General features: G+C 50.9%; 12 protein-coding genes across 12 annotated transcripts; 5 read left to right on the plus strand and 7 right to left on the minus strand.

Moving 5' to 3' along the window:
* Window positions 1–238: 238 nt before the first annotated feature.
* ALTATR162_LOCUS8005 (uncharacterized protein) lies at window positions 239–1918 on the minus strand (the record flags this gene model as incomplete). Its single annotated transcript, XM_043315634.1, has 1 exon — window positions 239–1918. One exon carries the CDS (start codon window positions 1916–1918, stop codon window positions 239–241), a length of 1680 nt encoding a protein of 559 aa, XP_043171569.1.
* Window positions 1919–2918: 1000 nt separating this feature from the next.
* On the plus strand, window positions 2919–4827 carry ALTATR162_LOCUS8006 (uncharacterized protein; the record flags this gene model as incomplete). The annotated part of the gene is made up of 4 exons (XM_043315635.1): window positions 2919–3108; window positions 3173–3312; window positions 3367–3906; window positions 3967–4827. 4 exons carry the CDS (start codon window positions 2919–2921, stop codon window positions 4825–4827), a joined length of 1731 nt encoding a protein of 576 aa, XP_043171570.1.
* Window positions 4828–4863: 36 nt separating this feature from the next.
* Window positions 4864–6643, minus strand: ALTATR162_LOCUS8007 (uncharacterized protein; the record flags this gene model as incomplete). The annotated part of the gene is made up of 2 exons (XM_043315636.1): window positions 4864–6278; window positions 6337–6643. 2 exons carry the CDS (start codon window positions 6641–6643, stop codon window positions 4864–4866), a joined length of 1722 nt encoding a protein of 573 aa, XP_043171571.1.
* Window positions 6644–7560: 917 nt separating this feature from the next.
* ALTATR162_LOCUS8008 (uncharacterized protein) lies at window positions 7561–8613 on the minus strand (the record flags this gene model as incomplete). The annotated part of the gene is made up of 2 exons (XM_043315637.1): window positions 7561–8003; window positions 8100–8613. The coding sequence occupies 2 exons, from the start codon at window positions 8611–8613 to the stop codon at window positions 7561–7563; spliced, it is 957 nt and encodes a 318-aa protein (XP_043171572.1).
* A 1128-nt stretch (window positions 8614–9741) lies between these two features.
* Window positions 9742–10530, plus strand: ALTATR162_LOCUS8009 (uncharacterized protein; the record flags this gene model as incomplete). Its single annotated transcript, XM_043315638.1, has 1 exon — window positions 9742–10530. The coding sequence occupies one exon, from the start codon at window positions 9742–9744 to the stop codon at window positions 10528–10530; it is 789 nt and encodes a 262-aa protein (XP_043171573.1).
* Window positions 10531–10602: 72 nt separating this feature from the next.
* ALTATR162_LOCUS8010 (uncharacterized protein) lies at window positions 10603–11524 on the minus strand (the record flags this gene model as incomplete). The annotated part of the gene is made up of 3 exons (XM_043315639.1): window positions 10603–10700; window positions 11201–11385; window positions 11436–11524. 3 exons carry the CDS (start codon window positions 11522–11524, stop codon window positions 10603–10605), a joined length of 372 nt encoding a protein of 123 aa, XP_043171574.1.
* A 250-nt stretch (window positions 11525–11774) lies between these two features.
* Window positions 11775–12395, plus strand: ALTATR162_LOCUS8011 (uncharacterized protein; the record flags this gene model as incomplete). Its single annotated transcript, XM_043315640.1, has 1 exon — window positions 11775–12395. The coding sequence occupies one exon, from the start codon at window positions 11775–11777 to the stop codon at window positions 12393–12395; it is 621 nt and encodes a 206-aa protein (XP_043171575.1).
* A 185-nt stretch (window positions 12396–12580) lies between these two features.
* On the minus strand, window positions 12581–14124 carry ALTATR162_LOCUS8012 (uncharacterized protein; the record flags this gene model as incomplete). The annotated part of the gene is made up of 4 exons (XM_043315641.1): window positions 12581–12816; window positions 12868–13813; window positions 13872–14054; window positions 14104–14124. The coding sequence occupies 4 exons, from the start codon at window positions 14122–14124 to the stop codon at window positions 12581–12583; spliced, it is 1386 nt and encodes a 461-aa protein (XP_043171576.1).
* A 3671-nt stretch (window positions 14125–17795) lies between these two features.
* On the plus strand, window positions 17796–18858 carry ALTATR162_LOCUS8013 (uncharacterized protein; the record flags this gene model as incomplete). Its single annotated transcript, XM_043315642.1, has 2 exons — window positions 17796–18201; window positions 18260–18858. The coding sequence occupies 2 exons, from the start codon at window positions 17796–17798 to the stop codon at window positions 18856–18858; spliced, it is 1005 nt and encodes a 334-aa protein (XP_043171577.1).
* Window positions 18859–19270: 412 nt separating this feature from the next.
* Window positions 19271–19750, plus strand: ALTATR162_LOCUS8014 (uncharacterized protein; the record flags this gene model as incomplete). Its single annotated transcript, XM_043315643.1, has 1 exon — window positions 19271–19750. The coding sequence occupies one exon, from the start codon at window positions 19271–19273 to the stop codon at window positions 19748–19750; it is 480 nt and encodes a 159-aa protein (XP_043171578.1).
* A 116-nt stretch (window positions 19751–19866) lies between these two features.
* On the minus strand, window positions 19867–20584 carry ALTATR162_LOCUS8015 (uncharacterized protein; the record flags this gene model as incomplete). The annotated part of the gene is made up of 2 exons (XM_043315644.1): window positions 19867–20100; window positions 20156–20584. The coding sequence occupies 2 exons, from the start codon at window positions 20582–20584 to the stop codon at window positions 19867–19869; spliced, it is 663 nt and encodes a 220-aa protein (XP_043171579.1).
* Window positions 20585–21173: 589 nt separating this feature from the next.
* Window positions 21174–22942, minus strand: ALTATR162_LOCUS8016 (uncharacterized protein; the record flags this gene model as incomplete). Its single annotated transcript, XM_043315645.1, has 4 exons — window positions 21174–21847; window positions 21908–22489; window positions 22545–22833; window positions 22892–22942. The coding sequence occupies 4 exons, from the start codon at window positions 22940–22942 to the stop codon at window positions 21174–21176; spliced, it is 1596 nt and encodes a 531-aa protein (XP_043171580.1).
* Between the last annotated feature and the right edge of the window lie 92 nt (window positions 22943–23034).

Genomic DNA, 23034 nt, shown 5'->3' on the forward strand with positions numbered 1-23034 from the left:
CAGATCGGGCCGTAACTGGTATCCTGGCGAGCACCCGTGCTTTCTGTCCCGAAAACAAACTATCGTATGTTACTGCTGCACCGAAACATGAAGACGCATGAGATTATAGCAAACTGGAATACGACTGAGCATGTTCTATTCACACGGAAGCAATATCCTCTATATACGACATATCAATAAACTCATCAAACATAATATACACAAATCGTCAAGTCTTATATGCGACCCCCAAAACTACTCAAGCAGCATCTCTAGAGTCGACCTGCTCAAGATGTGTCGAGACGCCTTTCTTTTCAGCATAGTCGCTTTCGGTATCACTAACATGAAAGCTGTCGACGACTGTGCTCTTGAACTTCCTAGCGGGAATACGTTTCTCGAAGAGAAGATCGAGCTCACCGTAAGTTCGGCCCTTTGGCTCAGGAAGACGGAAGAACGCCCAGATGAAGCAGCAGAAGCAAGTTCCAGCGTAGAAGAGGCCACTCTTTGCGCCCCAATTCCAAGCACCAGGGTTGAGCATACGTGGGGTGATGACGTTGCCGATGATGGAACCGAAGTTATAAAAGTTTCTCGCTAAGACGACTGTCTTTTGGCGAAGACGGGTGGATGGGATTTCTGCGACGATGGAGTAACAGACAGGTCCAACTGTGCAGTTGTATGCGGCAGCAAAAAGCAAAAGCATAGCGCCGATACTCCATTGCGCACCAACGTTTCCAGCTGGAATGAAGCCGAGACCTCCAATGATGCACAACAGCACGACCATGACGAGATCGCCGTAAACATACAAAGTGCGGCGTCCTACACGTTGGATCAAGATCCAGGCCATGAAGACACCAACTCCACCGATCGCATATTGTCCTAGACTCATGGAGAAGGCATCCGCGTCGCTAAGGCCTGCTTGCTGGAAAAAGTATGTTGAATAACCAATGAGGCCTGCTCCGCAGAAAGCCTGTGTAAACCACGCCATGGCAGCAATTTCGGTTCGTCGAAGATCAGTGCCCTTGAAGCAGTCCAAGTATGAAGTACCTTCAGATACTGCCATTTCCATGGCGTTGGTGTGACGCATCATAGCAATGGTCTCGTCGGCGTTGAAGTCCGGCAGCTTCTCGGGCGACGTCAGACGCATCAACATCTTCTTCGCTTCATCGTAGCGGTCTTTTCGTACAAGCCACCACGGCGATTCGGGTGCGAACGAGATACCAATCATCAACGGGAGCGGCCAGAGCCACTGCAGGGCGTATGGAATGCGGTATGCCCATTGGTCGGGGCGCTCGGCTACACCCTTGAGAACGCCTGAGGCGAGGAACTGACCGATAACCCAGCAAAGGTTGACGTATGTTGTAAGAATTGGGCGGAGCGGAACCGGTACGACTTCGGCGGCGTAGGTGCAGGTCAAGGTCTGGAAGACACCCCATGGAATACCACACAAGATGAGACCACACAGGAGCATGACAATGTTCTGTGCAAAGAAGACGATGAAGATGAAGAAGTTGACGGCAAATAGCGCACCGATCATCGTCTTCTTGTACCCGAAACGATCCGCAATGAGACCGTTCAGGAGGAGACCTGTAAATTCTCCGACGTATGCACCATTTGTCAGGCCAGCTTGCCAGGCGGCGGTGAGTTCGAAGGTGCCATTGGCGAGCTGTACGCCAAACTTTTGCTTAAAAGCAGGAACTGCCATCAAATTGGCGATCAAGACTTTGTCGAAGCCTTCCATAATGATGGCTGCGGAGAGCAGGACCGACCAGGCGATGGCCTTTGGGTATAACTTGATACCCTGTCGCAAGGTCATCTGCTGCTCTGATCGAGTTGCGTTGCCGGCATCGTGGGCAACCTGTTTGATGTCCGGGACAGCGAGTGATAGGCGGCGTGCCTTTTCGGAGTCGATAGCTACGACACTGCTGTTGCGGCGAGACATGGTGGCCGTGTCGAAGAACGAGACGATATCGAAGTAGATTGACAAATGTGGGTATATTCAAATGATGAAGTAGGATACTGTGGGTCAAACCCAGATCTCCCCTGAACGTGGAGCTGGTGGGACTCGGAGCTGGATGGTGATCTCTCGTAATGGATCTTATCGTTCTACTTATATAACTTCACGACTCCAGACACGCGGAACCCATGTATGGGTTGAACTCGTGCCAAGTCAGAAGCCGGGGATGGTGGATTGAACCAGAGGATGCGGGGAGAGACGCCACTCTTGCAAATGTCGAGGCCATCTTCTTCACGCAACCCTCCCCCTAGGACATGGCTTGAAAGGCTAGCTATAGCGGGAGAGAAACGCCGACACGAAGAACATGAACACGCACTGATTCGACAGGTGTCGGTGCGAAATTGCAGGGCACGAGCCATATTTTAGGAGAGCCTATCATGTGTGGTGAGAATTTCCCGGTCGGGAAAGGTTTGTTCTGATGCTAGTGGCAAGTTTGCGCTCCCGCTGGTGCATTCCTCAGGGCTTCATTGAAAACTCTGATTGGCTAACAGTCGGTACGCATGAATCGATAGACTGTATCCACTATGTCCCCGCGCCCGTCCTCGCTTACTTCCCGCATTGTTGGATACGTGGGAGAGACCGTTGAAATCGCATGCGATGGAAAACATCTGTGGGGAAGCTGGTATTCAGTTGTGTGGGGATCGCCATCTCTAGCAGCCGGTCCGAGGTTCGGCGAATGTGCACTCGAAAAATCCTGCCGAGAGTTCTTCCGGACCTCCACGTGCGCCAGAATCCACTGATTAGACCTCAACGACAACTTCCTCCATCTGATAAGATCCATACCGCGACACGTTTATAAGGAAGCTACTGGCACCATTGTAAGCCACCGAAGAAACGCCTACTCTCTTTGACGTTACGTGCTATCTCTACCATACCTAGGTAGCCAGGCTTTTTACGAATAACACGATATTTCAATAGCAACACAATGACCGTCCCCCAAAGGCCTTGGTGGAAGGATGGTGTCGTATATCAGATATACCCTGCCTCCTTCAAAGACTCCAACGGTGATGGCATTGGTGACCTCAACGGTATCATCTCGGAGCTGGACTACATCCGCTCCATCGGTGTTGACGTCATCTGGATATGTCCTATGTACGATTCACCCCAAGTCGACAGTAAGCAACATCTTTCTATAGATTGCACGTGAAGCGTGCGCTAACTTCGCGTGCTACGACTTAGTGGGATACGACATCCGTGACTATGAGGATGTGTACAGACCGTATGGTACCGTCCAAGACATGGAGAGACTGATTGCCGAGACACATTCGCGAGGCATGAAGATTATCTTAGATTTGGTAGTCAACCATACGTCTGACCAGGTACGTCTCGACTGACATCTCAATCACAACTCACGCAAAGCTGACTTGGTGAAGCATAAATGGTTCCAAGAGTCACGGTCATCAAAAGATAACCCCAAGAGAGACTGGTACATCTGGAGACCGGCTCGTTACGTTGATGGCCAGCGGAAAGCCCCCAACAACTGGATCTCCAACTTTACAGGTAGTGTATGGGAATGGGATGAACATACCCAAGAATACTACCTACATCTCTTCTGTCCCGAGCAACCTGATCTCAACTGGGAAAACCCGGAGACCCGAAAAGCCATCTACGAGTCTGCCATGGAGTTTTGGTTAAAGCGCGGTGTCGACGGCTTCCGCGTTGATACCGTCAACATGTACAGCAAGGGTGAAATGCTGGACGCGCCAATTACCGATCCTGGGTCCGAGTGGCAGTTTGCTGGGTACCAGTACTGCAACGGCCCAAGAATGGCGGAGTTCCTGAACGAGATGAACCAAATCCTAGAGAAATACGATGCCATGACAGTTGGCGAATGTCCACACACACTCGATATGAAGAGAGTACTAGAATACGTCAGCGCGAAAGAAAAGCAACTAAACATGGTCTTTCAATTCGTAAGCAAACGCGGATACAGCAAAATTCTAAGTGAATTCAGCAACTAATGAGTCTTGCAGGATGTCGTCGACGTAGGCCAAGGTCCCTACAAATTCCAAACCACACCCGGGAACTGGACTCTCCCACAATTCAAGCGTGCCGTGGCCCGCACACAAGATCTCATCCGCCCCCCTTCAGATGGCTGGACCACTGCCTTCCTCGAGAACCACGACCAAAGCCGATCGATCACACGCTTCACCTCTGATGCGCCTGAACATCGCGTAGCAGGCGGCAAGATGCTTGCATTAATGATGGCAGCACTCAGCGGCACATTGTTCATCTACCAAGGCCAAGAGATCGGCATGACGAACTTCCCTCTAACCTGGGATCTGAGCGAGTACAAAGACGTCGAATCTACCAACTACTACAAGATGGTAGCTGCACGGACGAAGAACGATCCTGCTGCCCTCGAAGAGGCGCACAAATCGCTTCAGCACCTCGCTAGGGACCATGCTCGTGTGCCAATGAGCTGGTCTACTGAGCCACACAATGGTTTCTCGCCGCCGGATGCTGCAGCAAAACCTTGGATGCGACCCCTCGAAGATGCCGACGTATGCAATGCCAGACAACAACAAACAGACAAGAACTCCGTGCTTGCCTTCTGGAAGCGCATGCTGCAAGTACGCAAGCAGCACAATGATGTCCTTGTACATGGTCAGTACGACGATCTGGACGTGGAGAGCCCGAATTTCTTCATCTTTACCAAGACGTGGAATGAGAAGAGGGCGGTATGTATCTGCAACTTCACGGACCAAACGAGGGATTTGGTGCTTCCGGAGAGTGTGAGGAACGAGAAGTTGAATTTGCTTGTTAGTAGTGTGGATGATTGTGAGGAGAACAAGTTGGCTGCTTTCGAAGGCAGGATCTATTTACTTGCATAGATGGTATCATCGGAACAAGTAGATTAGTGCTACAATTCACTGAGCTACATGAGCGACCTGCATCGACAAGCGATGGGAGATGTTGTTCCAAGTAGCCAATTGACCGCTTCTCGCCTCCGATCTCGGGATCTCTTGGGTCTGATTCTGCACCAATTCGTCGGCTAAATCTTCTAACCCTGCAGCTGTCTTCGACTGCGTGACTTGATACCAAGGGTCATTCGCACCACCAGGACTATTCACATCGTGCGGTAGGTTCGGCGAACTAGCGTTGCTGAGCGCTTCAGGGAACATAGTTTGGAGCCGTAACAGTTTCTCTTGCAAAATTCCGCGCCGTGTTTGATCAAGATGTGGAATCAATAAGACAAAGTCTAGGATGAAAAGGAAATCGTCAACCCGTAGTGCTGTTTCATCGATGGTTGCCGCGGGGACATGGATCAGGACATCGGCAATGGTGTCTGTGATTTCGAAAAGCTTTTGGGTGATGCTGCTTCCGTGTACTTCAATGTCCTGGCGCGACATGCTTGATAGTTGTTGCCGTAGTGTCTGTGACAGCCGTACCGGGAATAAGAGCGACAAGCACTCTTTCGAAGAGCGGGATGATAGGAGAGTCTGGCTCATAGCCAGGCGCCAGACCAAAGTGCGCAGCCACTCACGGGTGATGCACAAATCGGCCCTTTGCATCATGGACAGCATGGCCAACTCTCGTGCATCGGCTTCGGGGTCGCCTTCAAGCTCGCGCGATTTGGCCTCAACCCAGGTGCTCGTCACGCCGCCTCCTTGCGAGCCAAGCCAGCTATCTAGAAATTCTGTGTCGAGCATGCGGAAAAGCTTGATAATTTGATTGAAGCCTTCGTGAATCTGTATCGGAAGTGTCGGGTCGTCTTCTGGCAGGGTGTAGAGCGGAGGCAGAATAGCTCGTCGGTAGTCCAATATAGCTAGAAATCGCTCGTGTATGTACGCTTGCCAATACAGCCGCTGTCTTCGAGATCGCTCAGGAGGAGCTAGCTGTGACACGTTCTCTGGGTTGTCTATCCGCAGGAGCTGAATGATTGTAATGGCGTCGCGCATGTAGTAGAATGCGCTGTCGCTACCTGATAGACTCATGAGGCAGTTGTGTATGAACATTGACTGCACAGCTCGCATAACAGAAACTTGACAATGTTTGTGGGTTCGCCTCATAGTATCAACCGAGTAGTCCATAAGACTTTCGATCGTTTGAACGACTTCATCTGTTCTGCGATCACCATAGCGCGTAAGATTCAGCGTACAAGCGCCAAAAGCAAAAATGAATGAGCGAACGTCTGGATCGTTGTCCATGACCTCGATGTATTGTCTGAGCTCATATTCGGCAATGACCGGATGTACGGGATACACCCCATCGACGTAATCCGGGATAAGGTCGAGAAAATAAGCTTTAGTGTACTGCGATGTGAATGATGGCGAGGGAGATGCTGCCCTGAGTCAGCAGCAGTATTTTCCATTGGGGTTGAAGTCACCAGCGCGACATACTCGGCGTGCCTCCATTGCGGTCAAGTATTGGCGAGATGGGGCTGTATGGCGTCTGGAAGCTGGCTGCTCCTGAATGAGCAGGCAGTATTGGCGGCGATATGGCTGGCTGGCTGGACGTTTGATTTCTGAACTCGGAGATGATATGGCCTCTCTTGCCCTGAGACCTTTGCTTGCCGGACGGTGAGTAGATGCACCGCAAACCGAGATGGGCGCATTGCTGGCAGCGCGTTTGCCCGTTGCAACGCACTTTCCTCCTTTTGCACGCGTCGCACGCTTTGGATACTCGTTTTTGAGATGGCTGCTCCATGGTAACGGGTCCTGTTGCGTGCATGATGATTTTGAAGAACCAAGAGCCTCGGTGTCGGGATGATCAGGCGATCTGGGGAAGGTTTGCGGAGACGCGCTAGCGGAGCGTAGTTCCTAATTGGTCCGCCCGCAGAATGGGTTTGCCTGGGTTCAAAACAGGCAGGTGCAAGTGGCATGGAAGTCGTACCGAGTAGTCTAGAAACGCGTACCTGGCCCGTAAGGAAGCACTGTGGGGTAGACTGCATGTCAGATCACATGTTCTGGAACGACGCAGGTCGAGCCACGAGTGGTGTTCTACCTAATCTCGAGACCATTGCCCAAGCAGAGAGATACATCGAGTGGGTATGCCCCAAGTGCGGGAAGGGGATGTTAAGCTTCATAGGTTTACCAAGGTCTGTAGATACCCCACACACAATCAATCATCAAGCATCTAGTGTCGAGACTGGCTTGCATGTCAGTTTGATGATTGGTGGGCAATAGAGCGGCGGGGGACTTCTTCTACCAATCATACATGGCTGAGCCGAAACAGCGAGATGCGTCAAATGCGCACCAGCAAAGAGAAGCAGAAATACAAAATCTCCGAAGTCAAATCGAGTAGCGAGCGCAAACATGTGACATCGACCATGGTCCCCATCCACGTGCAACATCCAGACATGGCAACAGCGTGGAGAAGGCATTGAGGATGACATTAGGCATGAAAGAGGTACATTTGACTATGGACAAGAAAGGGAGCTTATTGATCTTGGACCGCCTTCCGCCAGCGACGATCGTACTTCCTGCTACTGCTATCATAGACCCCGTCCCACCCGTCCTACCATAGATGCCCCGCTACAATCCTACACGCATCGATCCTACATAGACAGCCCAAATTTACTTCATGAACGCATGCGATCTTCTAATTACATCCACCAGAGAGAACTAATCAAACCGACGAGGCATCTCCGCGGTACCGCTACCCCCATACAAAGACTCGTTCTCAGCCTGTTCCTTAGCCTGGAGGTACTGGTACTTCAAACGCGCAGCCTTGAGCTCAGCCTCCGCAACTTCCAACTCAGCCTGAAGTTTCTGAACCGCAACAGGCTCGTTGCATGTGTCGGTGGTCTCAATGGGGTACATGCGCGCTCCTTGAGGACCAGGGGAGACGGAAAAGGCAGGAGTCGGATGGGGAAGAAGGGACCGGCCACCGCAAGAGCTGACGGAGTCTTCATCGTCGGTGAGGACGGTTCTAGTAGGACGGTGGATCACGGGGCGGCGACCTTCGGGAGTGGCGCTGGTGCGAACGGAGCGGCTACGCTTGTTCGCGTATTTATCGTGACGCTGGTAGCCGCCAGACTCAGCACGACGGAGACGGCTAGGCGGATCTACTCAATATTAGTAACTTGGCCCGAGGTTTGAAGGTTTGTAATGGTGAATCATGTGTTTGTTCCATCATTCGTGGTACGTCAGAGGTGACTTACGTTTGCGGCGCTTCTCCAGAACACGTGCTTCGTAAATCTCGTGGTTGCCGCGGCGCTTCTTTGAACCCTTAGGTTGATCTGGCTCGACAAGCTCTTCGAAGTAGGAGTCTTCAGATGACTCTTCAGATGACTCTTCTTTTTCGACTGGGTTCAAGCGCTCTGGGTGCTCGTAATCAAGCTTGATCTCCTTGATATCGGCCAGACGACACCAAGGATGCTTCGGTTCATGAAGAGCAACCTTGGCGCGCAGATCGACGTGGAACTCGTCGAGGTTTCCGTTCTTGAGACGCGAGATGGCCCTCAAGTCTTTGAGAAACTGCACACCCCAGTTGCGAGGGTCGTTCTCAGTCTTGTCCATGATGTGGTCGCGGCGCTCACAGTCCCAGGCGCGCATGCGGATGTCTTCCGGGATGATGTCTTTGCAGTCAGTGAGACCGAAGGATTGTGCCAGAGCGGGAAGAAGGCATTCCACCAGATCCTTGGTCTCGGCGTTGAGGGTGTCAAATCGGCCCATGATGATGGCTGGATTGTACGGACAAACGATCCGACAAGCTTTCGCCTACTGAAGAAGATCCTCTCAAAGCTCGAAGATGGTAACCAGAGTCACCTGTCAACCGATGGATTAGTAAGAGGTTTCGTGTCGCATGCGAGTTGGTGGATTGGAGCAAAAAGATCGCATGAACCAAGGAAAACCGTGCCACAATTGAGGGCGAAAGACCTGCATTGAACAAGTCGCATGAGCTTACCTTGACTTGCCGTAAGTAAACGATTTGATTGCGCAAAATATCGGTAATATTGAAGCAGGAAGTGGGTGGTAGAAGGTCAGTGTCGAAGGTAAGATATCGTTGCCTATACTCTCCCGCACGCTGGCAGTAAGAGGTACTCGCTTGATGCGGATTTCTAGTCGTAGCGGAGCATTCTGCTAATGAATAAGTGGGGTGGATATTGCAAGATTTGATCTCGTGCGCCTGGTGTGACGTGTTCGTCAAACTGCGAAGTGAAAGATCAGAGGCACCACCGGGTGCCCGCGGCGTTGCCGACAAGTAGAGCACCTTTGTCGCTGATTGGATATCGATCATGTAACGATGATAGAGACAAGAAAGGCATGTATGAAGATTATGCTGGTGAAGATATATATGCTTGAGCAACAATTGGTTTGAAGATCGTAGTGAGAGAAGAGACAGACTTGACCGTATTGAAGTTCCTTGTCTGACTGCCTGAGCGATGACTATGTGTGTTTAGCATTTTGTCGCATAAATGTGCTTGGTAGGATGCAGTGCTTAGACAGGAGGAATACAAATCGTACAATTCGAGCAGAGTCCAACAACGAACAAATGAGGGAGTCCTTAATGGTCTGGAAAGAAGATGCTATGAACCAGACAAAAACCCTTAGACACGATTGGTAGCTAGATAGGACCTATGAGGGATGATAAGGGTTGGAGAATTGATAGACCTTCGATGAGTGAAGATGGTGTTTTGTCCAAGAAGTGCTGACAACTAACACAACGTCTGTTCGGCATCTGCGCTAGTCACGCTTCAGCATCCATGGATGCGCCTTCCCTGCCACTTGCCAACCTCCCGTCCTTTCTTCAACTTGAACAACAACACATTCAGTGTAACCAAACCGTTAGACGAAATAGCCATGAAAAGGGAGCGTTCTCCATCTCCAAAGCCCACATCAGAAATATATCGCTCCTCGAAAATACAAGAGCAGACATCCACTTTCACAGCCGCATTCTCTCCCAATCTCTCCGCCAAAGTTCTCCAAACACTCCCTGAATTTCGGACTGCGACCCACAAAATCGCAGCATGGCGGAAACCATCACGGCAAAAGTCCTTGATGCCAGAATCCCGTACTTTGTATGATCTAGGTCATGATGACGACGGTGAAAAGTGGGCTGGAGGACGGCTGAGCAATGTACTGCGAGACACGCAGACCGAAGGTGTTGTAGTAGTTGCGCGCTGGTATGGAGGGCAAAATATCGGTCCCATACGATTCACGCACATTGAGAACTGCGCCAAAGAAGCCATTTGGAAATGGAAAGTCGCCGAAGAGGAGATCAAGAAAGAGCAGGCTACTAAGAAACAAAGGGTCGATGAAGAAGCTAGACGGGAAGAGCTGGTGAAGAATCTGCAAGAGAGGGATTACAATATCTTTGCGCTGCGAAAATTGTTGAGTGAGAAGAAGGCGAAGTTGCAGAATGAGGAGCCTGAGCCGCCGACGCCGCAGAAGTTGCAGGATTATGGAAAGATGGCTATGAATGCGCTGACGAGGGTGGATAAGGCAAGGGATGCTACGATTGCGTTTATTTTGAAGCAAATTGACAAGGTGGATGAAGAGCTCAAGCTCGTGGAGGCGTTGGAGGACGGCACGCAGGGGGTGGAAGACGAGGGAAAGGCTGAAGATGCAAAACCCTCGACACCAGAGTGATGCGACAGCAATCTTCTGTCCTTGGACACCACAGTTTCATGGAAATGAGCATCCATTAGGTGCTGATTCCACCTACATTGCACCGATTTCAAGGCCCGAGAAGCCTTCGCGGTTGCCATCAAGCGCCGGACCCAACTCCTCGACAGGTGGGCGGTCGTCAACCAAAGTTTCTAGCCAGTTTCACAACGGTGCTGCCAACACGGGAGCAGCCAAGATTCAGAGAGAGTTTTGTGTTGATGAAGAGGGTGTTCAAACTATGGATATGGGGCTAGTAATGCACGCGCTGCCCGGTGCGATCTGGTTCAGAGAGGATGAACGATAGCGACAGCAGTCGGGTAGAGAGGCACAAGGGACCAGCGGTGTCGACGTCAGGGGGGCACGGATTCTCTCGTCCTATATAGTACATGCCTCTATGTGCAGAATACGCATACACACTGTACATTCAATATACACAAAGCGCCCTTGCTTCGCCTTTCCCATCTAAATTGTGTTTCGGGAATCATTCAGCAGCCTGCCACCTGACTCAACATCTTCTAATGACTGATATTCCACCTCCCCTTCTTCAACCTCCTCATAATCAGCTTCCTCCCCTTCTTCGTCCTAATCCTGCTCAAAAACCCATGTCTCCTCTTCCGCACAAGATGACTCGGGTTATACGTGTCACGCGGACCGCACCGAATCTGCGTGCTGCCCAGACCAGGATGTGACGAGATTTTCGAGGCGAGGTCTAGTGTCTCGGAAGTTGAAGGTACGAAAGATGTGCTGCCCGCTAGTGGTAGGGTGCTTGTGCGGGGCAGTATGGGGCGCCGGGGTGTGAGGAGGGATATTTGGCGGGCCGAAGAGGGTGTGGATAGTCTGGATGTTAAGTCAGATGGGTGAATGGGGGTTTGGGGAGGGGAACGCACCGGTGTGGTGTTGCTATGCGTGGTCGGAGGAGTGTGGATGCGCTGGTTGTCGGGCGCGCGACGACCCTTAAGCACCGGAATGCGTTCATGATTTGTGTTGGAACCGCAATTGCCTCCTCGTCGCCCGTTGTAGCGTCTTGGTTACGGCGTGGTTCCGATATGTAGATACGAGCGTGCAGTTTGGCATGTCCGTCGCAAGTCCGCAGAGCTAGGAAGAAAGATGTTGTCCGTGCGCAAAAAGTTGCCCGTCTTCCCAAAAACCTCACCAAGAACCTGACCACTTTCACAGTATCAGCCGCCCACCAACCCTTTTCGTGCCTTGCCTAACAACTGCAAAAAATGATTCTCGAAGCGCCTCCTCCTCGTCGCTACATTTCCAGCGCGCCCATCTCCCTCAGCGCTGCATCCAGCATTCTAGAAAAGTACCTCTCAAACTCAGAAACGCACCCACACCTCCACCCCGATGCGACAATCACACCAGAAGGCGTCGCATTCAATGCGCAAGGCGGTGCCATGGGTAACCCAATTATGCACCACTTGCGCCGTGTAGCAGCGGGTATGCGCGGCGAGTACCAAGAGCCAGAGCGAGCGCTGGATCTCGAAGAAGACCAACAAGATGTCACCGCCGACGTCACTGTTAGTGGTGGCAAGGGCAAGACGGGCAAGAAAGCTGCAGGTGCCGATGACGACTGGCAAGACTTGGCCTCGTATCAAGCGGAGCAAGGGGACATTGAGATTGGCGAGATTGGGGATAGGACAAACGTTGTGCAGGAGGGTGGTGAGGAGCCCCAAGTACAATCGACCAAGGGCAAGGACAAGAAGAAGAGGAAGAACGAGCAGGCGGAGGAGCAGGCCCCAGCGGATGGCCAGATAGACAAGGAAGCGAGGAAGAGGGCGAAGAAGGAGCGAGATCAGCAAAGGAAAAAGGACAAGGCGGCCAAAGGGAAGTCGACTGAGTAAAGGTGCCAGAAATCACGACTTGGAGGACACACCGAAGCGCAAACTGGAACGACTTCGACAGACACATTGGCCATTGCACTCGAGCTGTAATCTACGAATTCTCTGTCGCTTTTGCGACTCTGCGCGGTCATGTACTTATGACCTTTTATACCCGATATTGTACAAATTCCGATCGAGATGCACGCCTAGAGTTCTCGATCCGCTGCCTTCACAGGCTTCTCCTCGTCCGCCGCCTTGTCTTCTGAGACCTTTTTGTCGCCAGTCCAGTTCATAGCCTTGAGGCGCTCGGTCAGAATTGGGTGCGAGTGGTGGAAACTCGAGTAGAACCAGTCGGCATCCATGCTTGACAAGTTCTGAATCTGAAGCTTGATCAATGAGGCACCGAGTTCGCGCGCATACCCGAGCTTTACGGCGAAAGCATCTGTTGGATGTTTAGCATTCATCGAGACATGAATTACATCAGTTTACATACCGGCTTCGTACTCCATGCTGCGAGTCCAGATGTTGAGGAGAAGCTTGATGATGGAGTCAGTGGGCGACAAGATCTCGTTGAAGAGCATGAAGCCAACGATTGTCGGCTGTTCCCTATGGAAACCGAAGTCGGCATATAGCGAGCGGTTGTCGATGAAGACGGAGAACAGGGCGAACATGTAGAACAAATGCGCCTGACTAATGAATAAAAGTCGCGAAGTGTGGTTCATCTTCCAGTGTCCAAGTTCGTGTGCCAGAACAGCCTCGACCTCCTTTTCTGTGCTCTTCTCAAGCAGTGTGTCGTAGATGACAATCTTCTTCTTGCCGATCCAGGGGAGTCCAGTGAAGTACGCGTTGCTGTGGGCGCTGCGCTTGCTGCCGTCGATAACCTGTAGTTCTGAGAGTGGGAAGTTGAGCTTAGACGCAAGAGCCTCGACAGACTCCTTGAGCTTGCCTGGCTTGAGCGGCTCCAGCTTGTTGAACAGTGGCACAATGAGGATCGGGTAGATAGTCATGCCCGTGATCTGAACAACCAGCATGAACATCCACAGGTAGTAGAAGAAACCTTGGCCAGTCTTCTTGATGATAGTCAAGAAAGCGCTTCCAATGGGAACACCGAAGGCAATAGCAAGAGCCTGACCCTTGATCATATCCGTAAGCCAGAGCTTGACCGTCATCTTGTTGAAGCCGAACTTCTCCTCTAGCACGAAGCTGTGGTAGTAGGAGAAGCCGAGACCAGCAACCAGATCGATCCATCCCAACATGTACATGAACAGGAGCGACTGTGTGATTTCACCAGAGAAGCGGACGGGCGCATAGCGGGCGACGACGGTGCCGGCGGCAGCCCAGACGAGCGGGTATACGTTGAAGTAGAGGGTAGCGAGGGACTTGAGTTGGTTGAAGAGACCGGAGATGAAGCTGAACTTGGCTTTGGCGCGACCATATTCCTGCCGTGTATGTTAGCGCTGTTGTACACAGCGGGGTTGGCTACCAATGTGCGCATACCTGGGATTTGTCAAAAGTGTCTCTTTCGATTTCCTTGTCGAGGGCTTTGGGGACAGTAGTTCGTTGAAGGACACGGTATTGGCGGAAGAGAAGCCAGTTCTCAAGAGCGAACTCTGCGAGCGAGAAGCCGACGACGAGGCGTTTCCATGGGAAGAGCGGCCGGTCGAGCCAGCGGCCCAGGCGCTAGGTTGTGTTAATCTTCATAGCATGAATAGGTTCGCATTGAGCTAACCTGGAGGATTGCCTGGATCATGACGGTGGTGGTGAATGTTGGATGCAGAGGCACGCGAGGACAGATCGTAATGTTCCTTCCGCGCGTCAGCGCTAGCGCAGGGTTCCGCAACGGTACGTCACAGCCTTGTAGGGCTTTGTTCTTCGTTCTCTCTTCTTTCACGTTTATACATTCTGATATCGGGGTTTCTACAGCCTGCAAAGTCTTGCCTATTCCACCTGTCACTACATACTCTGTGCTCATACCGCGTGTCATAACGACATACTACACATCTCCATGAAGATAGCCAGATACGTCTCCTAGCATGATAGACCTAAATGTCCTCACGCGTTTGTTCGACACGTTGCTTCAGATGAGGAGGCCAACTGAGTCCTGACACGGCAGTCCAGCGCCAGCATAGCCAAGATGAAAGCGCGAACTAGCCATATTGAGGTGGACATACAGCATGCCAGGAGATGCAATGTGAGTGTTGAATGTACAACAGTACTTCACTAACCAAGAATTGAAGAGACAAGGTAAACAAACGGAAGCCGAAAGTGAGTTCCACCACGCTTGCCTGGCTGGATTAGTGGTGAGAGCAAGGTGGAAAGCGTCATCGAGCGCACTTCCGTTACACTTTGACCGATAAACTAAACAAGCAACTGAGCATCTGATCCTTCACTGCGACCAGACGTAATCGTACCGCCGCAGCCACACTGAGCTTGCCCACGCAACAACTGCTTTCCCCAACTTAGCCCGACATGAAACATCAGAGCAGCATCTTCCGCGCCAAACGACTGTCTAAAGCCTTTACATCCACACTGACGAGCGTCTTTGAGAAGGTCGATTCCCGGAGAAGCACAGCGTCAACCGCCCACTGTCTCTTGTCGCCAATCGCTGCACGTCACTCAAAAGATAGTTCTCAACCCAACAGCCTATGGGACGACTTCAACTCAGCAACTCCAGCCGAAGCACCCACCGAGTATTACATCATACAAGAAAACAAGTACCCTGCTATACGGGCTTTGCGAAGTGACGCGGAGATTGGGGATGGAATATGGAGATGCTGTCACTGCCGCCACGAGAACATCGTCACGCACTACAATGGTGCATTCCCTTTCAAAGACCTAGTCTGCAGCCGCTGCAACAAAATACTGTGCTTGCAATGCCATTCATCGGAGATATTGTCGCCCCTACCGTACGGCATGATTCAAGCGCCGCGACCGGGCCTAGATCGCGAAGTCCGCTATTTCCACATCTGCCTTACTTGCGGTTTGAGTCACCGGGCGGAGATGGAAGGCACGACGCTCGACTTTTATGGCGTCAAGTGTGCGAGTTGTGGAAGCACTTCGTACGGTGATTGGCCACGGTATCATATTGGAAACAATGAGCCATACAGAAGAGATCCAGATGCGAGCTTTGTCAAGCTTATCGATGCAAGAGCTGATGATGCGGCGAGGACAGTATTTCGCTGGGTTATTGCGAATGACGATAGGCCACCGTCCAGACTCAGTTGCAAGGATCCGGGATGATGCTCAAAACTGTTCAATAAGGACTGCAGGAAGTGAAATTATACCACCGCATCAATGACTGTGTTTGTGGGTCTCTACTTTGACAGCGGAGAAGGTAATGGGCATTTGGCCGATACCCAAGATGGTGTTAGCTCTACGTATAGACAGTGTCTCAAGTAAGTTGTCTTACTCTCATCATCTTGTTTCTCGTTGTGCGTTTATGAAGGGAACTGATCCCCACATCGCTCACGGCATCGGTACACGCCATTGCACTTTACCTGTCTATATACCTGCACAACATCGTAGTTACCAATAATAACGTTCAAAGGCCCCGGCAGAAGGCTTATTTCTTTGTTCCATTGTTTCTCCCACAGCCCAAAAAGAACACGTCAACCACTCAAGACTATGTATCCTTTGACATCAGCAAGAGAAACAATGTCGGCAATCAGCCAGTCCAAAACATCGCTACAGGAACAACTGGATGCCGCCCGGCCTTCAGCACTCTCCTGGGACTTTACAGTCCACGTTGGGAGGACGTAGATGCTAAACCGCGTGAGGATCCTGGAGGTGGTATCTGGGTCCCCACTTGTGGCCATGAAACCCAACTGATCCACTTCGAGGAGCCACATCCCTTCAAATACCTAAAGTGTCGTTGTGATCGTATTCTAAACCCCAATGACCGTACGCCAGAGATCTTGACCCCAGTGCAATCCCTGACTATGGGGATATTCAAGCAGCACTTCAGAGATCAGGAAGACTTACAGGAAAGCATGTACTGCCATATGTGCTGAGTATGTGGTCTCACACATCTTGGAGTCGTGACTAGTAACCATATTGAGTCTCCTCTTCCGCCCGTGTTACTGACATGGCCTCTCAAGCAATTGAGGAGAAAAGGCCACATCGAAAGCCGGATGTTCATCGGCAGGGTATTCCCGAGGGTTCCCAGCCACGAGCAAGTGCATACAAGACCCTCTTCGTGACGAACTCTGACGTGGAAGACCTCGCCGGAGACCTTTTACCTTTGGCCAACCTCAGACAACGACTCCTGTGTATCAACAATGCAGAGCATGATCAGGCCGAAACACCGTACGTGCGTCTCATCTTTATATATATGCGTAAGGCATTGTAATACACAAGATAACAAAACCAACGAAACGTTGGACTGGATCTCTACATAACTCACTCCATCGTTCCTTCCAAAGCTCCGCAAGAATTGTAGAAACAAAAAAGCCACTGACATGGATAAGGAAACTATAAGTAAGCGTGAGCGATCGAATTCGATGGGAGAAAAGGCAGGACCGACCTCAAAGCGTGAGCGATCAATATCGATCGTAGTAAAGGCGTTGACCGCCTTGGTTCCGAAATCACCTAGCATTCCTACCAAGGCCAAGCTAGATGCCGCGGAAGCTGTAGAGGGGGTGGAATACTACAGCTACCCCGACGATGGTGTATGGCTATGTTGTAATGGCCGCTGTAGGAGCGAGAACGGCATAAAGCACTACAGAGGCGCTCACCCATTCAAGTACTTGACGTGTAACAGGTGCGATCACATCTTGTGCTCAGAGTGCTCTAGCTCGGAAATTCTCACACTGATCCCTCTAATCCATATGGAGCCGTTCGAGGCGCGCTTCCATGCATCAGCCCCACAAGTTCCATACTGTCAGCTATGCCGTGCATGTGGCTTGACATATCGTGGCGCCTTCAAACACGGTCGACTTGGATTTCTCTCGAACTGTCCATGTGGAAAGTCTACCGTTGAAGAAGTCTCAAGGCCATCAGCTGGTCGTCGAAATACTGCTCCATCAGTATAGCCGGCCAACCACTTGTAGCATATCGGCCCAGTAGGCTTCAAACTATGGATTATAGCTTAATGCTCAGCCGTAAGGAAGCATCTTCGGCATTGATGTATGTGAATCACATGCTCAAAGCGTCAAGACTGGTTCGCTCCAACTTCCACATAGACTCGGTCGCAGATAGGATAATAAATTACACAGGTGCCTGTCCAATAACAATTCGTGACTCGTACGACCACATTTTCATAGTATTTGGCATTTATGTTGTGTCAATTCTTGTCATTTGCAATCAGAAAATTTCGTCGCCATGGTGAAGGCCAAAACAATAACACAAGTAAACACCTGCGCCGTAACCACTATCTGACACGACATCACTATCCACGCGGCCTTCATTCTTAAAACTCACACGATGCCTCAACAGAAGATTGCACTAACAAGAGACGAAGAAGTAGTGAAAACTCGACACCGCTTGGACCGTACGATCCTCCACTATCTTGCAGTCTTGAGGTCTGCCCCAGTGTCTTCACCGGACCTCCGCATCCACCGCGCTTGCTACGTACTTCGAAGCGTCTTCTATGCCTACCGCGAAGCTACGTGGAGCAGATTCTGTGCCAAAATTTCTCTTCCCACACGGTATAACGGTCTCACCGTGATTACTGAGGACTTGATGAAGCTCGGGTGGAAGAACGGCTGGTTCGCAGATTTTCCTCAGCAATACTTTGTCGGCAACCTTATGGCAAAGGAAAAGGTGCTGGCAATCACCCCGTGCTATGATATCGGCTTCTTGAAGAAGCTTGTAGAGCAACTGTTCACAGGTATGTCTACTATACCCGTCAACAATGAAAAAGACAGTGTTGATCATGAGAAAAACAGGCCTCGACGTACACATCGAAGAAGTAAAAGTCCACCTCAAGCCCCTTGTCGAATGCACCGTCATCGCCCCAGAGCCCGGGGAAGAGTTCGACATCGACTCGTACCGTACCCATTGGTGCATGCGCGTCACTCTACCATCCACAGGAAAACAGACTGCTCTCGACATCTCCGGTACGCAGTACGGTATCTCCCATGGTGATATGCCATGGGAGTCGCAACTCGAATTCTTCGTCGAAGACATCCAAGCTGTAAAGCCACTGGGCACGCTTGAGGAGTATGCAGAGGAGATGGCACAATTCAAGGATACCGAAGGCCTCGAGTACAACGTTGCGGCCGGCGCGATCAAAGCATGGCATCAGACTGTCGATGCGGCGATGGAGCGGAAGGGATTGACATGGGCGGATGTATTACAGAAACCGGAAGCAGACTACGAGAGACATACAAAGAAGATCTTGAATGTAGGCACAAAGGCTATGCAGAAGTATGTTGCGATTACAAAGTTGACGAAGAGGAGGCTTAAAGCAGAGAGATATGAGGAGAGGCATGAGGACCAGTTGGAAGGAGAGGCCGAGGAGCTAGAACAGATGTACTTGGAGTAAAGTAGGGGGCGTACTTTAAACAGCTCACCTGAAGTGAGTCGGAGTTGCATGAGCGAACAAGTCGCAATATGAAGATGGTGGAACTGCGTGCAAGAACTCAACAACAACACACCTACCACATGTAGTAAAAAAAAATACGGGACTTTTCACACTACCTGTCATTGCCTGTGTATTAAGAACCGCCACTGCACAAGTCTGACACAAAAGGCGTGAAACTGTGTCACGAAGTTCGCATCACATGCTTTTTGCATGACTCGTGCGTGTGACGTACGGTTCTCGAGCGGCTGCGCCACACTCCGGCTGGGCGGTGGCAAACCACCCTCCCCTTAAGACATACCTCTCTTCTCCGCATTCGACATTTCCAGCTCTCAAACAATACACCTATCTACACATACACTCTCAAACCGCAGCCATGGACGAAGACCTAGTCGCTTTCGGCATCGTAATGATGCTCTTCCTCTCCTTCCCCTTCCTCACGGTCCTCAGCATTACCGGCTGTGTCGCCTACTCTCGCACCAAGACCTGGGACAAAGCCCGCAACCAGCGCGCCGTCGGCCTCGAGTCCTCCAACGGAGAAACCAACCGTCTTGTCTCTGACGAGGCTGACGAAGAATCCGACTTCTATGACACCGATGACGAGGAGGAACACAAGAAGAACAAGGCAGAAGAGGAGGCCGACAAATACCTTACCTTCAACCAGAAGTTCCGCAAGGAGTTCAAAAAGGTGTGGTCGGGCAAGGGCAAGGGCGATGTGATCAAGCAGAAGGAGCGCGAGGAGCGTAGGAAGTTGGCCAAGGCGGTGGCGAGGGAGATGGACCGCAGGGAGAGGAGGAAGGCAAGGGCTGCTGCTAAGGCGCAGTCTGAGGATTTGCCGGCATACACTAAAGCGTAGTTCAACTACGCTGGTCTAGTCTTGTCATGAGCAGTAGGAAGTACTGTGAAGTGGTAAAGGCAGACACCTTTCTCTCTTGGCCATTAAATTGATACCCCAATAATTAAACAAATATCTCAGCATTTCTTCCACGAAAGATTCAGTATCTCGCCAAATGCAGCATCCGCAGAACTTCCTTGTACATATCCATTCTTGTTCGACGTTCCAGAATCCACAGTCGCCGACAGACTAATCTGAATCCTCGCATCTTTCTTCTGGCATACCGATGCCTCTGTATCCGACACTTCACCATCCTTGTGCAAGAGGAAGTCATCCTCAAAAGGCCCTGTTATCTTTTTTTGGATGTTACCCTGTGGTTCGCGTCAGTACTTCCAAGCAACATTCTCAGCTACCAGTACCACATACCTTGCCTTTGAGATCAACTCCGTTCTTATCAATCCATTTCCATCTACTGACCAAGCTAGCCTGCACACCCTTCTCAATATACACGTATCCGCGGAAATCAGCTGAATTGACGTCGAACGCCCATCCAGGCGATGTCATGCCGATATTTACCCTGCAGAACGCGCGTGTACTCGCGCCTCCAGCTTTTGGTCCGTCAGAGGCGGAGAAGTTGTCGAAGATGATGGTCAAGGCGGAGTTATCGGAGGCGAGCATAACGCTGGCATCGCCGGGTCTGCATCCACTTCCTTCCAGATCGACGTCGAGAGTCGTTAGGGAGACTTTGCCTTTGGGTGGCAGGACGGGTGCCGCGGCGAGAGATACTGCCTGCGGGATGGCAGCGACGACTGCTGCATACAGAACAAGGAATAATACTAGGAGGAGCGACGACATGGTGTGGTAACGCGGCGGATGGCTGTTTGAAACATGATGAAGGTAAATATCAAGCCTTATACTATTTCTTTAGTATCGTGAGATCAAAAAACCGCCTTCGCCTGCCGTTACCCTTGCTCCTCGAGAACAATTCTTCGGTTGCGGCTGAAGGGCAGTGAAGTCAGATCCCAATATGCAGTATTGTACGGCAATTGGCATTGCTATTCCCAGGATCTCGGATGAACTTGGTTAGCACATGACTCAGCCTGGGACTCAATGTCCCGACAGATTGTTCGAAAGTGAGATAGGATTTAGCCTATGTGCAGCGCTCCACACGAAATAATTCAACGCACATCGTATATTGCCAAAGTCGCACGAACCGAAGCAACGGTTGTTATTTTTAGTCAATTCGATAGATTCGTGTATTCTTCTTACGTTGCGTTGAAAAAATTGTAGGCGCAAGCTCGTAAACTCGGGTTAGGATGAAGATAGATGTGAAAGCATTTATGGTTCCCGCTCATCATAAACTAGAGGAATGAATCGGATTTGTCTAGCCGACTTTAGATACTACAGGATAACTGGTTATTACTACGGATCTCTTTGTCTCAACCTACACAGCTTCAGTTCGTTGCGCAGGTGCTTTTTCGTGGTGCTCGCTCTCATAGTCAGCATCCTTCCCATCAGCCTGCACAATAAACTCTTCGCGCTTCTCGAAACCAAACAGTTGATCCATCTGATCCATTCGCAATCCTTTCGTATCGTGGATGAAGAAGAAGGCGTAGATGCTAGCGCAGATAAGACACGTTGCAAAGAAAACGTACACGCCCCACTCCATGGAGGTATACATAGAAGGCAACGATTTGGTCGCGATCAAAGTCCATATCCAGACCGATGCTGCCGCCCATGGTCCAGATATGGAGCGCATAGACGCAGGGAAGATTTCTGACGAGATGATCCAGGGGAGACCGTTTGCACCAAATGACCAGGCCGCACCGAAGATCATAATCATGGCTGTTGCGGCCTTGCCTCCAGCGATTGTCGACTCGGACATGGGCTCGCCTACGGTCGGCTTTCCAAGCGCAATGTATACGGCGAGGTAGTACTGGCAGAAAGCACAGATCAGCGAAGAGATAATCCAAGGCCATTTCCGTCCGAACATGTCGATAAACCAGGTAAAGAAGATGATAGAACCTCCGGCTTTGATGATTCCATAGATACCTGTCCAGAGAGTGACGTCAGACAGTCCGATGGAAGTGAAGATGATAGGCGAATAGTAGTTGATGGCTGTAATAAAATTGTTAGTGATTACTCGTTTTACACGTTGCGCAGGAGGTTTGTACATACCTGCTGCACCACTCCATGCTTGCCACATGAACATAAGGAATACTAGGAGAAACCTATTGCGCATGCCTGGCATAGCGCCTTCTCTTGCTGCGGCCTTGATCGTTGTGAGGAAGCTAGCATGCTTCTCGCCATGAAGGAGTGCGGCACGCTCCTTTGCGATCTCGTTTCGCACGTACTGGACATCTTGGGCAATATATGGGTGGTCCTCCGGTAAGTTGCGGAAATAGCTGTAAGACTTCAAAGCCTCAGCTTCACGACCACGCTTCAGCAGCCAAGTTGGAGACTCCTTCAGAACTGGGATCATGAGGGCCAGGAGCCCAGCGGGGATGAGCTGAACAGCCATGGGCACTCTCCAAGCGATGGATTTTGAGCTGTCCATGTTGTGTACGATGCCATAGTTGATCCAAAATCCGATGACGGCACCGGTTTGGTAGAAGGACTCAAAAAAGCCAGTGAGGCGTCCACGAATAGCGGGAGGTGATATTTCGGCGATATAGATGGGAGACACTGCAGCTATACCTCCTACGCCCATGCCGGTAAAGAAGCGCCCGGCAAGTACGAGACTCAATTGGTCTTTGGGGACTGCATAACACAGTCAGTATGGCATGGCATGCACCGTATGGGGATTGCTGCTTACCAGTACACATAATTGCGCCCACGATGAAGATAGCGTCCGAGATGATTACCGTAGCACGGCGACCGAGGAGCTCGAGGAACGGGTACATTAGTAGCGCTCCTACCAATCCTCCAGCTGAATAGATGGAGGTGATATTGCTGGTTATCTCGTTTTTGTTCGACGCATTGATGCCAAAGTCTCGTTTGAAGGACTCCTGGGCGATGGTAGTGCCGATGAAGGCAGAGTCATAACCATAAGCCAAAACACCCATTGAAATCACGAGCGCGGCCATGTAGACCCTCCAGTTGTACTATGAGCCATATTAGTGCCTTATCAGATCGCGATCGTTCGAGATGATGAGAACTTACAACTTCCGGAGGGGTTGGCCGGTCCTCGGGGGCGCGAGCAAAACCACCCATGATGACTGTCAACTAAAACAAACAATGTTCAAGTTACGGGATGTATATCGAAGCTGCAAAGTTCTGCAGTTGTCACGATGCCGATCTCAAAC

The sequence above is a fragment of the Alternaria atra genome, assembly GCF_907166805.1.
Source record: "Alternaria atra isolate CS162 genome assembly, contig: 28, whole genome shotgun sequence".
NCBI lineage: Eukaryota > Fungi > Ascomycota > Dothideomycetes > Pleosporales > Pleosporaceae > Alternaria > Alternaria atra.